Source organism: Miscanthus floridulus, chromosome 8, assembly GCF_019320115.1.
Source record: "Miscanthus floridulus cultivar M001 chromosome 8, ASM1932011v1, whole genome shotgun sequence".
NCBI classification, from domain to species: Eukaryota; Viridiplantae; Streptophyta; class Magnoliopsida; order Poales; family Poaceae; genus Miscanthus; species Miscanthus floridulus.
The window spans coordinates 79,249,662-79,265,021 of record NC_089587.1 but is presented as its reverse complement, the minus strand read 5'-3'; the positions used below and the strand labels follow the sequence as shown (position 1 = coordinate 79,265,021).

The 15,360-nt window shown below is 42.0% G+C and overlaps 1 protein-coding gene across 2 annotated transcripts; it reads right to left on the bottom strand.

Annotated features, from left to right (window-relative positions):
• Positions 1-3,438: 3,438 nt before the first annotated feature.
• Positions 3,439-14,813, bottom strand: LOC136476783 (protein gar2-like). Of its 2 annotated transcripts, none has more exons than XM_066474736.1 (9): positions 14,417-14,813; positions 12,857-12,957; positions 11,373-11,751; positions 9,565-10,458; positions 8,894-8,945; positions 8,351-8,418; positions 8,161-8,267; positions 4,668-4,755; positions 3,439-4,390 (listed from the first exon to the last, which is right to left on the bottom strand). In XM_066474736.1, exons 1-9 carry the CDS (start codon positions 14,543-14,545, stop codon positions 4,124-4,126), a joined length of 2,085 nt encoding a protein of 694 aa, XP_066330833.1. In that variant the 5' UTR covers positions 14,546-14,813; the 3' UTR covers positions 3,439-4,123. The 2 variants fall into 2 exon arrangements, with proteins under 2 accessions (XP_066330833.1, XP_066330834.1); XM_066474737.1 differs by having other exon boundaries at positions 12,857-12,962; positions 14,417-14,550.
• Between the last annotated feature and the right edge of the window lie 547 nt (positions 14,814-15,360).

Here is a 15,360-nt window from a genome sequence, read left to right as displayed (position 1 = left end):
CTAACGAAGCAAACCTCACGTCCAGAGAGCGGCCAGAGAGGGAGATAGAAGGATGCCAACTTGGGTTCGTCGCTGGAGTGCCGGTTCGCGAACAGAGCGCCAACAACGTGGTTGCAACGCGTTCTAACGAAGTTTGGGCAATTTTTACGAGAGCAATGTGATCTCCAACACAACTTTGACCTACACCATGCTCATGTACTCACTTTGATGCAATCGACAATACCAAAACATATATCTAGCGTTTAAACATTTTTGTTAGAAATTAAATGTCAAAATAACATTGTCTTACTACTTTTCCATACTTAGAAAAGTTAAGGATTTCAATTGAGGCTAAGTAACCATTAACTCTTTTGTCGTAATTTTTAATAGATCTAAACCTTGTTAACTTCAACCAACAAATACTTCATGCAATAGTACATGCCTTATACTAACCTATAGGAGCAAAAATTGTAATCATCATTTAACTATTTTGCTTAATATAATTCGCCAAAAATGGTATTTTAACAATAGTTCAAGTGTTTGCCGACTTAACAAAAAGAGTTTATCTTAACGTCAAATTTGATTTTTGAGCTCCCAAAACACTAGTTAACAACATCTATTTTTCAAAAGATAAAGTTGCATTTCCATCTGCTAAACTTGTACTTCAATTTTTATTGAAGTACTAAATACAAGTTATGTTTGATCTTATTCCTAGAAATTGTTTTTCGCCTCACGTGCGTTATAAATTTTTAAAACCCAGAAACATATTAGGCTAATTCTTCTCGAACCTATATCTTGATACTAAACGAGCTCGTACATCCGGCGCTGGCAGCTTGCGTACTTATCTCCACGTGATAATTATCCTTCGTGATCAAGTTTGTAGAAGGCCAGTTGAGATATTTGCTGGCTGCGTGGATGTGTACATGGCGATTGTATTCGATCCAAACACCGGGATCAACTAGCATCTCTCCTATGCAGCCCATGACATGCGGGCCCAGCAAGATGGAGTGCTATTGAATAATCTGAAGGAACAAGATATATACGCACATATATCTGACTCAACGATTTACAGCCGAGATAGATATACGTCGCCTGCAAATCCCGTACATGCTAGCCGTATATACCGAGGGTTCTAGTAGGATATTCCAGCCAGATCACGTACCGATCAAGTCGCGCCAGGCTACACCATCCTGTTGGCGTACACCTTTGCAGAAATATACAAACCATGGACCGACGTACGCACGCGTCCTACAGCCAGTTTCATACTTATCATGACTATCACCTACTATAGCTTTTTTTCCATTTACACGTCAAGGCGCATTTACGCGCATGCATGGCATTGTGCTACGTATAAGCCGGTGCAAATAGTTGCTAGCTTCTTTGATTGAATGTATACATACTTGTTAGCTTGCTAGCTCCTTTGCCTGCACGTCGAGGTGCATACATGCATGCATGGCGCTGCGGCATATTAGCTTCTCTCCTTCTAAATTCATGAAGAAGCCAGCTAGCTTCTTTGGCTGCATGTACTGCTTGTAGCAGCAGCGAGATTTTTAGGCGTCTCTCTATCAGCAGAGCGCATCCTTAAATCTCACCTAAAGGTGAGGAGGGGCCCAGGCCAGCGAGACCAAATCCAAGGTGATATTACTGTTTTCAATATCCCAGCCACGCCGGAGCCGCGCGACACATGTGTCTGCTACTATCACCATGTTGGCCGCCAAAAGGGGGAAGAATCGTCTTTTTTTTCTCTCCTTTTTTGCTTCATTCATTCACTTCCCTCTGCAAAATAATTGGAGTGAGAGGATGCAGAGAGAGATCAGCTGCTAATCCTTTCGAAAAAAAAAAGATCAGCTGCTAATCATGGTCCCTTTTTATTAGCAGCGAATAGCCCTAATTTAAGTTCTGATTTTGTTGACCTGGTGCAGTGCACGACAGCGACTGCTTGCTACTTACCGTGCTTTTTTTATATAAAATATAACCCAGATCTTGTATGGGGATTGCCAGTTGCGGCATGTATCACACGTTCACACAGCTGCTAAATGATGTAGCGCCAACGCACTTGCGTTACAAACGAAAGCACTCCTTCAGCCCTCCTGTTTGTGTCAAGACAAGATTCACCACCAACGTAAAAAGCGAATGTAGCTTAAGCTCACATGGTTAGGTTTTGTTGGTGCAATCTACTTGAGAAAAAAAAAAATCAGCGTGGAAACATTCATGCTCGCGGTGGTGTTGACCCTCGATACTTTTTCAGGCACGCGTACCCGTCAAACCTCAAGGGAAAGTAGACCCGTCCCGGAGCCAAATATGTCATGTCTGGTTTGCTGCCGTGTCCATGCATGACTTGTCACCGTGATGCAACTGGATTACCTTTAAGACGTCGAGAACCACAAGGCAACCCAGCATAATCTATGCTCCCGTGATGACAGAACGGTGACGCTCGGCTGCGTTGGAGAACCACTATCTGCGGGCGGTGTTTTCCTAACCCGAAGGCTAATGCTAATGCACAACGCAACACGCTTCCCGTGCTTAGTGCAGGAACTTTCCACGGTTCAGCAGCACTAAGCCGAGAGCTGAGGGGGCGTCGCACCTTGTGGACGGCGTCTCTATTACGGTTTTAATTAGGCACAATAGGATAACTGCAACTGCATGGACGGGATTAGGCATAGCTAGGCTACATAGCAAGGGAAACGCCCATGCATCGTGCAACATATCAAGTATATCCTGTGTAAATACTTAAACCTAAAGCAGTGGCGGAGCCAGGAATTATGTTCAGGGGGGGCCGGCCGTCAAGAATTATACTTAGGGGGGGCCAGCCAAAAGAGCTAACATGTAAAAACTAAGTGCAACTCAACTCATTAGGTTCCTTGTGACAAGTAAAGTTGTGTTTTGTATGATTATATTATCTAGAAAATATTAATAGGTATATATGACAAGAATTTTATATAATCTTCCTCTTAATATAAATAAAAAATATTAAGTCAAACTACTAATTTTTTTTTTGTGAAATATTGGGGGGGGCCATGGCCCCTGCCAGCCCCCCCCCCCCCCCCCTGGCTCCGCCACTGACCTAAAGTGACTCGAATACTTGAGAGTACAGAAATGCATAATGGCTGCTCTTACGCAACCATCCCCGCACCATCCGAGAACCAAAGCTGTTCACCACACAATAGCTCTTTGTGATTCCAAAGAAACAAGAAAGAAGAAAAGGCCATCTCAATATAATTTTCAGCCTTTTTAAGTTATAATAAGCCTCCAACAAATTACTTTTCCCCAAGTATGGACCACTAGTCAGTAAACAACTAATGGCTCGCTATATACAACTAATGACATGAGTAGCTGCATCATTGAATGAAAGCATATATTATGCAAGAAAGATTCAAGCAGGTATGCCCAGCCATAAATCTATAAGAATCATGGCAAGACATCACGAGATTAAACTGCATTCATCAGACAGTAAACTGGATTTTTTTGACTTAAAACATGAAATGTTGGAAATGTAATAGTCATTATAGACCACACAGAAAAAGTATTGTTAAACTGTTTGACAAGAAATGAATGTCCAACTAAAAAATCAACTATCAGTACAATAAATAAAACAGTTCATGTTGAGAGAGAGAAAAAAAAAACAAAAGAGAACAACACATTTTTTGTGTTTCCTTTTTTTTCCTTTTTTTGGTTGGGAAAGAGACTGATTCAGATAAAGGGTACAAATAGATAGGTTACTTCTATACAATTGAGGCTTATACATTGATGACGCCCACATTGTCACCAAATACCTCGTCCAAAATCTGTCCATCTTGTTCTACACTTCTACTTGAGAAGCATCTTCCATCCAACACAACCAAAAGGTTGTGATTATTTCGAACGTGAATCCTCTTTCAGATTGCTGGAGTCCATAGAAAATTGCTCAGGCTGTCAGCCTACTCGCATATGGCCATATTCTGATAGCCATATTCTGATGCCAAACTCCCCCCACATTTTCTTATTTTTGCTTTTTGTATTTTCATGCTTTTTTTTGGACTTTTTTTTTTTACAGTGCAGCAGGAAGGAACATCTTCTCAGCTTGCTGTCCATACTCAGCCATTAGGGGCGATGAGTAAGATACCATTCGGTTCTCATTATATCAGCTCAACTATAATATGCACCCCTATGTTGCAGGTGGGAGCACCTGTTCAGAGGAAAATGGCACTCTCATGTCAGTTTTCGCACCTGCACTTGAATCAGTGCCTGAAGGCTCCCGTTTCCACTGTAAACTTCTAGCGCCTGCTTTCATCAGAGCACGCCCTCTAAAGGAACCGCCGGGGTGAACAGCTCTTGGGTATGCCATCCTACCATGCCTACCATACAATGATGACCGTCCACTACCAGGCCAACCATAAAAGTGAGCTGCTTCATGAGAACTTCGCCGGACGACCTACATTAGAAGGAAAAGCAACACAAACATCACCTTAGTCATTAGTTTCTGGGAATCTATAAATCTACGCTGAGCGGAGCAACAAGATGCCATTATAAGAACATAAAACTTCACCAATTAAGAGAACTATCATCTTTTTTAGATAATGAAGAGAACTATCATCTATATTAAAATTTAAACCTCTACCCGGATACCATGTTAGACAATGTCATGCCTATTGGTAGAGAAGTGCAAATGGCAGTCTAAAAAAAGTTCAAAAGATAAAGAATAATCATACCTTGAGAATACGAGTCATAAATGATGTGCCATTCAACGACAGCGCTCGTTCAGCTGATTCTTTGTGTAAGAACTCTACATAGGCAGACCTGTACGATAGCAGAAAAGGACTCATTGAGTTCTCTACTTCTCTTCAAGAAATATACAAATATTTCTGAGTTCACAATTAAGTCCCTATGTTATTGCTGCATCAATTGCAGTGACATTCAACAATAATTCAGCTCAAAAACATCAATTCAAGAATTCAAACTTGAACTGCACAAATTACATCTGCTAAGAGCAATCAAATAGAGAGGCTTATGTAATATAACCAATTATTATAAATTTAATGTTCACTGAAACACTCAGAAGTTTATAGTAGTATGGTATAAAATGTCCTGACAGACCGTATTCGCATTTTTGGCCATTGGGAAATTATCTACTGCTGAGCACCTATAACTTGCAAATATACAAATGTGTCATATTGAAGACCTTACCAGTGTTAAACAGCTTACTTCCAAAAAGGGAGTATTTTGTCTTGACCCTTTTCCTTTTATTATTGTTTATCAGATTTTTTTTTTTTGTTATCTAGAGACAATGCACATTATTTTCTTAGAACTTTCAGTTAATCAGAGCGACATCTAGTTAGTGTTTCATAACTGGGTGTGGACAGCCGATCGTCTAGCAAAAAGGAATCTGCCACATCCTGAGTCCTGTCCCTTATGTGATCAAGTGGACGAAACAATAAATCATTTGTTAGTAGGCTGTGTTTTCGCTCGACAAGTCTGGACCCTGATTTTGCAACAGTTAGGGCTGCTGCAGTTGGCACCACAGCCTACTGTGTCTCGTTTCTTGGGGTGGTGGAAGAGATCAATTGCAGCTGTCCCCAAAGAAGCGCGTAAAGGCCTCAACTCCTTGATAATTTTGGTGGCATGGGAGATATGGAAGCATCGCAACTCTTGCGTCTTTGAGAACAAGAGGCCGAACATTCAGGAGGTCATTAGGGCTGTTAGCTCCGAGGGGGGACTCTGGTGCTCGGCTGGAGCCTCCAAACTCCAGAAGCTTGTTCTCAGGTCGCTGCCTACTGGAGCTTAAAGCTCGGAGGCATTGGTCGTTTCTGCAGTTTTTGTGGCGAGTCTGTAACTTAGTTTCCAGGGGGTGGTGTGTGTGAGTTGGGTCTCTTTGACCCGTGTAACATTTTTTCTACCTTAATGAAATGACGCACAGTTATGGCGGACAGGAGTACCTTCATGAAAGGACGATGTAGTGCTAGTTGATGAAAGCCGGACAGGAGTGAATCAGAAACTGGATTTATGGCGGGAGACTTTGGAGTCCAAAGGTTTTAGACTCAGTTGAACTAAAACTGAGTATATGAGATGTGACTTCGGCACTACTACTCGGGAAGAGGAAGATATTAGTTTGGAAGGTCAAGTAGTGCCTAGGAAGGATACCTTTCGATATTTAGGATCAATGCTACAGAGAGACGGGAATATTGATGAAAATGTTAGCCATAGAATCAAAGTAGGGTGGATGAAGTGGCGCCAAGCATCTGGTGTCCTATGTGACAAAAGGGTACCACAGAAGCTAAAAGGCAAGTTTTATACGACGGCGATTAGACCTGCTATGTTGTATGGTGCAGAATGTTGGCCTACGAAAAGACGACATGTTCAACAGATAAGTGTCGCGGAAATGCGTAATGGTTTCATCTATGAGCCTGTGAGCTATCCATTCCAACTATGTATTAAAGTTCAGACATCAGACAGAGTCAAGCATATATTAATTATTCACAGCAATTAGACAACCACATCAGACAAAGGAACACGCCTGTGAGCTATCCATTCCAACTATCAAACTCTACATATGGTTTCATCTATGAGCCTGTGAGAGGTATTTTATTATTCTGAACGATTGCAGTTTGTGCTTTGGTTCAACTGATGAATGATTGGATGCTATCTTGTTGAATACTGTGCTTTTCTGAGATAAGTTGATTATATCGGTGACTTGCAGGTAGTTGCCAATTGCCTACATGCATTGCAGGAGATCTGGACCCTAGAAGCTGCTAACTCAGAGGCAGCAGCAAGAGAGATTGAGACATTGTATAGCAAGCCAGTGGTATTTTACCTTTTAAACAAGTCGCGAAGCAGAGCAGAGTAGAACAGTCGCGGAGCAGAGCAGAAGCGGACGGCGCCGGAGTCAGACTTGCGCGGACGGGCGGCCTCGCGCAGCTGGGACGGGCGGCCTCAGCAGCGGAGCAGAGTCGCGCAGATGGGCGGCCTCGCGCAGCTGGGACGGACTTGCGCGGCTGGGACGGACTTGCGCGGCTGGGACGGGCGGCCTCAGCAGCGGAGCAGAGTCGCGCGAATGGGCGGCCTCAGCAGCGCAGCAGAATCGCGCGGATGGGCGGCATCGCGCGGCTGGGACAGACTTGCGCGGGGCAGTCGCCTGCGCCGCCGCCGCCGCCGGATTTGAGGTGCGTCGCCGCCCTCTCCTCTCTTCCTCTCTCCTTCCTTTCCCTCTCCTCTCTCGCTCTCTCAAACGCGATGGGGATTGGGAGCCTTTGGCGGGAGGTGTAAGTGCGGCGCTGCTGCTTTTCCCGCGCGAGGGCATCGCGCCGCTCTTTTCCCGCCCGCTCGAGCGCGCGGCGCCGCTCTTTCCCCGCGCCTTTTACGTCCGCGGCGACCGCCTCAGCGAGAAGGACGACTAGGCGACGCCTTCAACCGCAAGGCGACGCCATACGCCAAGAGGATGCGGTGACAACGACGCCGCGTTTGAAAATCCACTCGGACGCCAAGTCGTCGCCTAGGCGACGCCTTAAAAACTATGATGCGTATGTTGCGTTGGATTTGCGGTCATACAAGAAGGGATCGAGTTTGGAACGATGATATACGTGATAGATTAGGGGTAGCACCAATTGAAGAAAAGCTTGTCCAACACCGGTTGAAATGGTTTGGACATGTCCAACGGAGACATCCAGAGGCACCGGTGCGTAGTGGAATCCTAAGCCAGGATAGTAACGTGAAGAGAGGCAGAGGAAGACCGAAGTTGACTTGGGTAGAGGCAATAAAAGGAGACTTGAAAGGATGGAATATACCCAAAGACTTAGCCTTAGATAGGAGTGCTTGGAAAACAGCTATTCACGTGCCTGAACCTTGATTGCTTCTGTTGGGTTTCAACTCTAGCCTACCCCAACTTGTTTGGGACTTAAAGGCTTTGTTGTTGTTGTTGTTGTGTAATGAAATGACGCACAGTTCTCCTGCGCTGTTCGAGGAAGAAAAAAAGTTAATCTGAGCGACTGAGCATGAAACAAGGGAACTTTCGAGTTAATCTGAGCACGAAACAAGGGTGTTAGCATCATAGGAATTGGTGGGTGTGGTGATTTATAATGTATTTGTTATTATGCTAATATCTTTTGTAATTTCACTTTCCTAAAATTATAAATCTTTCTCTGGTACAGGTAAAATAAATAGCAACTTGCCTCAGCTATAATAAGCATTAAAATTTGAAATTAAACTGACCCTGTTGGCTGGCCCGTTGCAGCATTAGTGACAATGACTACTTTCAGCACTGCACCAAACTTGTTGAAATGGCGAGATAATGAGTCCTTGGTGGCAGCAAAGTGAACCTTCAGATAATTTGACAGAGGTAAATAAAATACTCAAATGGCACAAAATAATATAAGGGTGATGAGAGTATATAAATACCCACATTGCTAACATAAAGCGTTCTCGAATCTGCATCCTCCGTCGGATGCGCTGTGCTATATGAAACCGGAACTGCAAAGACAAGATACCAAGCAATAAATGACAGTGTCTTCAAGATTAACCCATTCCTATTTACAAATTGATTGTAATAATGACTTGCACAGCACATCAAAATAATCTCAATATATCACAAAGGCAACAAATCCTTACAGATTTTGCTGTAATAGTAACTGCACATTTTTTTTTCTTAGGTAAGATGATGGAGAAAGGGCAACATAGATGATATTACAACAGGAAAAGCAACAAGGGTTTTTAATCCCATGCAAGTTGGGATATGGTAAAATAAAAATGGTGGGCTAACTAGTGTATTACTGCATATATCAGTTTTATCAATTATTGAAGAAAAGGAAGGACACTAAACCAACAGGAACGATCAGATACAGTCAACCAGATGGAAGATTGGCATGTGTCATTATGAGAAGATCAGCCGATGAAAGGAAAAAAAAACCATAAGTGGATCTTATATTAGTAGATATATGTGGCATACCAGATGGTGCAGACCGCTGAGAATCCTTTTGAACTTCTGCATGGCCTAATTCCTGAATGAAAGTTGGCATCAGTCAGAAGCAAATTTACCCAAGGATTAGCCCATACATCTATAAATAGTCAGGGCATATACCCAAAAGACAAGACAAAATGATCATAGAAAATAGAAAAGAAAACTAATGAGCATAATAATCAACAAGATGCATGGAAGATGACATGACGTTCCATTTTGTTTAATGGCTGAGAGCATATACAACACTAATAGGAGATGCCAACAACTGTTTTTATTCATCCAAGTTTCTTTTGCTGGAAGCAAATGCAAACAAGCATTCACATACCCCAATTTAGCTCAGTAAAAGTACTGGCAAATCAGATAAACAATTCTGAATTTACATGATTATCCATGCCCCAACTGCTCTGCCATTTCATTCAAGTAGCATACAAGTGTAACTACTAATTAGCAAGGAAAGGTTCCAAGGAAATGCTACAATCCTGCCTTAGGACTTGATTATGAACTGTAAAAATCTATAGTCACCAAAGTCAAAAGGTCATGGTAGAAATCTTAAGCATATATAATACAAACCTGACTGAAATGCAAGAAAATGGGTGACTCAAGATGTGGTAAGAAATTTAAATATAAAACTTGTTTTTTCAACATGCAAGGCTGCTTACTTTGGCATTGGTAGACACACTGGTGGCATTTGAATTCATGGGTGCAACATAAGGCTTCTCCACAACATGAACATCTTTTGGTGTTTCATAACTGGGAGGTTCCACAATATTTACATCAACAGAAATAGCCACAGCTTTACTTGCTGTTTTTGTTGATGAAGGAACAGGTTGCTCCTTGTCATTCACACTTGAAGGTCTTATTGCATTGATCTCTGGTTCAACACTGCATTGTGCCGATACAGTTTTCTTCTCTGCAAATGGTGAGAAAGTATCTTCATGTGAAAGAGAAGTTTGGTATCTTGTAATCCCCTCATCTCGGTCCATATCATCTTCAGAGCTCGAATCAACATTCATTCCAGCTACCCTATCTGCCATGGTCAGCTCTCCAGATTCCTCTTCAGATTCCTCATTATTTACATATCGATCAGAATCATGTTCATCTGCGGTCGTAACTGGCTCAAAATCTTCATAATCTCTCTTCTCTTCACGAGAACGAGATGGCTGTTTCACAACATTCCCTTGACCCAATCGCTTGAAAACACTTCCAGTTGATCTAACCTTTGTAGAATCTGCAGCAGCTTCCGCTGCAGCTCTAAGAGCTAAAGCAGCTCCTTGTACCTGTAGCACCGGCCTAGTTCTTTCTGGTCTTCTGTCACTCAAGTTGTCTTGAGATCTTTCTGATCTTCTATCGTTCAGGTAGTCCTGAGATCTTTCTGATCTCCTATCACGCATGTTCTCTGCAGAAGTAGTGGCAACCACAGAGCGCAGACGCTTGGATGCTGGTTCAGCAGAGGTGCTGGTTGGCTGTACAGCTTTTACTGCATCTCGAACAGCAAACTGTAGAAGACGACGGGAAGCACCACCACCAAGCATGGGGCGTGATGAGACGTCTCTCTGTTAACAAAGAAAACAAGCTGATTGTAGAAGTCATAGAACCTAAAAGAGTAGAATTAAATTTTGAAGGAGCAATAGAATATAGAGGAGAAGATATGTGAGTGGACCAATAAAGGGCTTAGAGAGAATCAGTGTGATGCTCATCCCTTAGTGGTCAGCAGTTCAAACAAGCAATTTCCTTATCCAAACATGGTCCCTCCATTCCAAATTATAAGTCCTTCTGGCACTTTTGAGTACATAACTTTTATTATGTATCTAGACATAGCATATAAATCTAGACACAGTAAAAAAAATGTACCTAAGAAAAACAAATCGACTTATAATTTGGAACGGAGGGGATACAAAATATTCACAGAAATTCTAGAAGATAAACTAAATGGACTGCCTACTCAGAGAGTTCTCCAAAATTCCAAACTAACGGAACGACAAGCTTTGTTGGTTGTTTCTAACCGAAGAAACCCAGCGTACTTACTGAAGATAAACTGTCGAAACTCACATTGCACTTTCATGATGAACAAATATTTGGTTTGTCAATTGCCAATAAATAATTAAATATTGGTAGGGACTTGATTATTGGAAAATGGTAATTAATAAATAATTGGTAGGGACTTAATTGTATGGTAATGCTATAGTTTCCACCACATGTTTGCAAGTTGCAACAGATTTAGAGCTACCAGAGTCTTGGTAAGTCCGTTCTGGAGAAATATAGATGAACACTTAGGCATAGTGCGTAAAGAATATGTGAGCAAAGGCAGGACATAAAAGAACAGAACAGAGATATTGGTAAAGTAAAAAAAAATATATATATATATATATGAAAGCACAATGTTGCCAACTTGCCATCAACTCTCTCAACAACTTAAGATGTTATGTAGTTTGCAGTTGTGACCTAGGTAATAGGTAATACATCACACCTTTGTTTGCTGTGGCTCATCATCCCTATCACGCTTTCTGCCGTTCTGTTGTTTTGATGGAGGGTGTCGTATTTCATTGGGCTTTTGCGATCTTTTCTCCTCCCCGTGAAGAATATCAGTCAGTACATTTCGAAGTGGAAAATTTTCATTACCCTCCCGACCAATTCCTTTCCATTCCCGCTTATTCCGTCCCCTAGTACTGGCTGCACTTGATTCAATTGTGTGCTCAGAATGAGTTTGACATTTGCTTCTCGGGAGCACATCTGATGATTTTTCTCTTCCAGATACTTCTTTGGGGGCCTCATCATCCTTAACCTCCTGAGTTTGTTCTTGTGCTTGCACATATAAGTGCATATTTAAAGATAGATGGTCCCACAACCTACAAAAGCAAAACGATATGAGTAGCAGATTCACTTAACACGTGATGAGATGATATGAAAGCCAACCAAGAATATCTCTCTCTCTCTTCTAGCCATCCTTGCTGATGCATGTGAAATATGATGCTGAATCAAGTTGGGAGATATGCATTACCGTGGACTGCTTGCCAGGGAAAGATGAGAGTACACATTTCCCAGTGTTTATGTTAGTTTCAAAAGTAAAAGTAGCTCTGATGTTCTCATTTCCATTTGCTGTTAAAAACTTATAGCAGTCTCACAATGTGATTTCAATAAATACACTGCATGAATTCAGAAGAAATGTGTGAAAAAATATTTATTTTGGGTTGGGTGGGCGGGTGGGGTGGAGGTGGGGGATTCACTTTCATGATTGATGTACTTCTCGTGAGTGGATTTATCAATGATCTAAATAACAATCACGCTTATAACTTATAAGGACTGATCTAAAATTCTAAATAACAGGTGTTTACAAGGCAAAGGTACCTAGATTCAACTAAACTTTCAAGCTACGAACATATAAGGAGCCATTCATGTGGCCTAGCTCTAAAGTGTATTCAATGTTCACTAGGCCCTTGTAGCGCAAATATATATGTTTCTCATCACAAATATATAAATACCATAGAATATCTAATGCAAAGTATTTAGCAAGCACAACCTTGTCAAAGCCTCTGCTTTCTGCCATCACAAATATATCAATACCATAGAACATATACTGCAAAGTCTTTAGCAAACACAACTTTACCAAAAACCTCTGCCTTTTGCTGCCACCACAGTTAGTTGCTAGTTCCATTCCACATACAGGAAAGGTGCATCAGAGCCATATTTTATTATTGCTCAATATAAACATATTTGTCTGAACATCGAATAGTGAACCAAATACTAGGGCACATACAATGTTGCTTGTCATATCTACGCTAAAATTGGGGTGAACATTTGCTAACCTTTTACCATTATCTATAGCATTCTTATTAGTGAGTTAGCAATTACAATACGAAAAGTATTTGCATGTAAAATATATCAAGGACTGGTTCAGGCAGTTGACAAACAAAGAATACAAGAACAATGGAAGTGTGTGCAAGCAATACTAACCAGGAAATGAATACTGCAGTGTCATCCCCTAGAAATACATGGAGTTCGTTACTGGCGAGATCCTTACGTTTTCCATTCTTGAGCATGATAGTAACATATTCCTGCACTTAAGACAGAAACAGAGGTCCACTTATAGTTTTCCTTGAAATATCCCAACATAATAAAATGAAAACTAGGATAAGATAACGATGACAATTGCAAAAGTTGGTACATGGCAATTACTCCCAGTAAATCAAAATACAATGCAATTTCGGAGTTGTGCACAAGGATTAAGAAAATTGGTAGAATGACCTTGTTGCCCTTTATTTTATACTACACTGGAAAATGGGGTCATTTATTTATGAGAATAATGATTCTATTTAATAAGATCAAGAAAGGACGAAAAGAGCAAAGATATCTAGAACTAGAAGTTCCAAGAAGAATAAAATGACATCTCGTTTCAATCAGAGGAAGTATACACATAAACAATGTAATCCATGTATTGTGATACTTCCTCAGAAAAGACAAAGACCAGACCTGGATTGTTTCAACATTCACTAACGACAGGGAAAAGCATAACGGCAGACTCTTTCATAGGTTCCCTTTGTTCCACCACTAAAACTGCATACAGCACTGTTTTCTAGGGAAGTTTGGGCGCTCTTGACTAATAGTATAAATTTAAGGCTAAAAGTAGATGAATAGTGCAATTGTGATTAATGGAAAAGGTAGTAAAGATTCATAGCAATAGCATATGTTAACATGCAAGGATAGTAAACTCATTCAACCTTATTATGGTACACACGTGCTTCAAATAAGTATTGCATTTCAGTTGCATCAAAAACACCGCAGATAACATGCAACACTTGTCCAATTCGATGATTGTGGTTTGTAATGTACATTTTCACCTGAGACAGAGCTAATTCACAAACAAGTTTGCATGCCCAACTAAAAATATTGACTAGCGAAGCAGCAACAAATAAGATCCATTCTACAGTTCAATAAAAATGGCCGTCAAGTAACATGACAGTTACTGAACCAGTACAAACTAAGGCATGCTTCAATTAGACAAACACTTCATATTCATCCTGATTTGAAAATCCTCAGTTTGAGAAGAGGCTTCATAAGTATGAAGTATACATCGCACATAACAGTTTGGTGCATATAGTGCACCAATCCATTATAGTGCACCAATCCATTACACTAGTTGATCTCACCTAAAAGCAGCTAAGTGTACATAGTGAGCACACTAAGTTGGAAAAAACAGACAGCAGTCAGCCTAAACAAACGAAAACTGCAGACATCACATAGCAAAGCTGCAGGCCCATGAGTTCCAACGACATTAGACTACTGACTGATTCCAGCAATAGGTGTTGTATGCGGAGCGACACTGAACAAAAACACAGGGCACAGTCGCGTAACTTGCACAATCCATCTTGAATTCTAGCCAGTCCTACATACTGTTACGTGTTAATTACTTCGACCAAAATCCTAAAGCTGCAGAGAACCCAAGTCCCCAAACAGCCGAAATCAACCGCTAGGACCAGAAGCTAGCGAGTAGGAGATGACAGAAGGAAATCGTACCACGAGGGTGTCGTCCACGTCCCTCTTGAACCCGCGCAGCTTCTCCCTCACGAGCTCCCGGAACTGCTCCTCTCCGGCGGCGGTGAAGCCGACCTTGAAGGTGTGGGTGTCATCGTCCGCCTCGTCCATCGTGGCGGAGGCTTCCAGAACCCCTCCCCACGCAACCCTAGATCCACCCGGAAGCGGTCCCGGGGCCGAGAGGAGTGGGGGCGAAAGGAGGGCGGGTGGCGGGTGGGCGGCCGCCTTATCCGAACCGCTGCGGGGTCCGGGAAGCTTCGGCGGCGTGGCGGAGGGGAATAGACTCGCCGGCAAGCGGCGGCGACGCGTGGAGATTGTGGCGAACGACCGGGGCTGGCTGGACTGCGAGCTGCGAGAGGCCAGGCGAGATTTTATTGGGTTTTTGTTTTGGGCTTGTCGTGGGTTTCTGCTGGAGACTTTTAGCTTCATATGCCACTCAAAAGTTGGGCCGCGCTCATGCGGTCATCCACCTTAATTTTATTGTCTCTCAGACCATTTCATCCACTTTGCACTCTAACGGAGGAAAACGGCATAGAGAAAAGACCTGCTTACCCTGAGGCCATAGAGGCGGATCAAAATCACCATTGTCCTTCTGTGCCACTCCCTGGCCGAGCTGGGCAGTTGTGTTGGCGCAAAAAAATACTGGAGTATATACGTGATGCATGAACATATGAATTAATGTGCACATTTTTTAATGCCAAAAAAACTAGAGTATGTACGTGATGCCAACACAAGAAATGAACACAATATATAATAATAATATTTAACACAATATATAATAATAATATGGTTCATAGACCAATATTTGGTCACTGGTTTTCAACGCATTAGCTAAAGTTTTCAACATGTCACCAACATTACAGCAGGCACATAAGTGCTTCATCCAGACATTAAGTTCTAGTCAAGCCAAAATGAAATGATGCCAG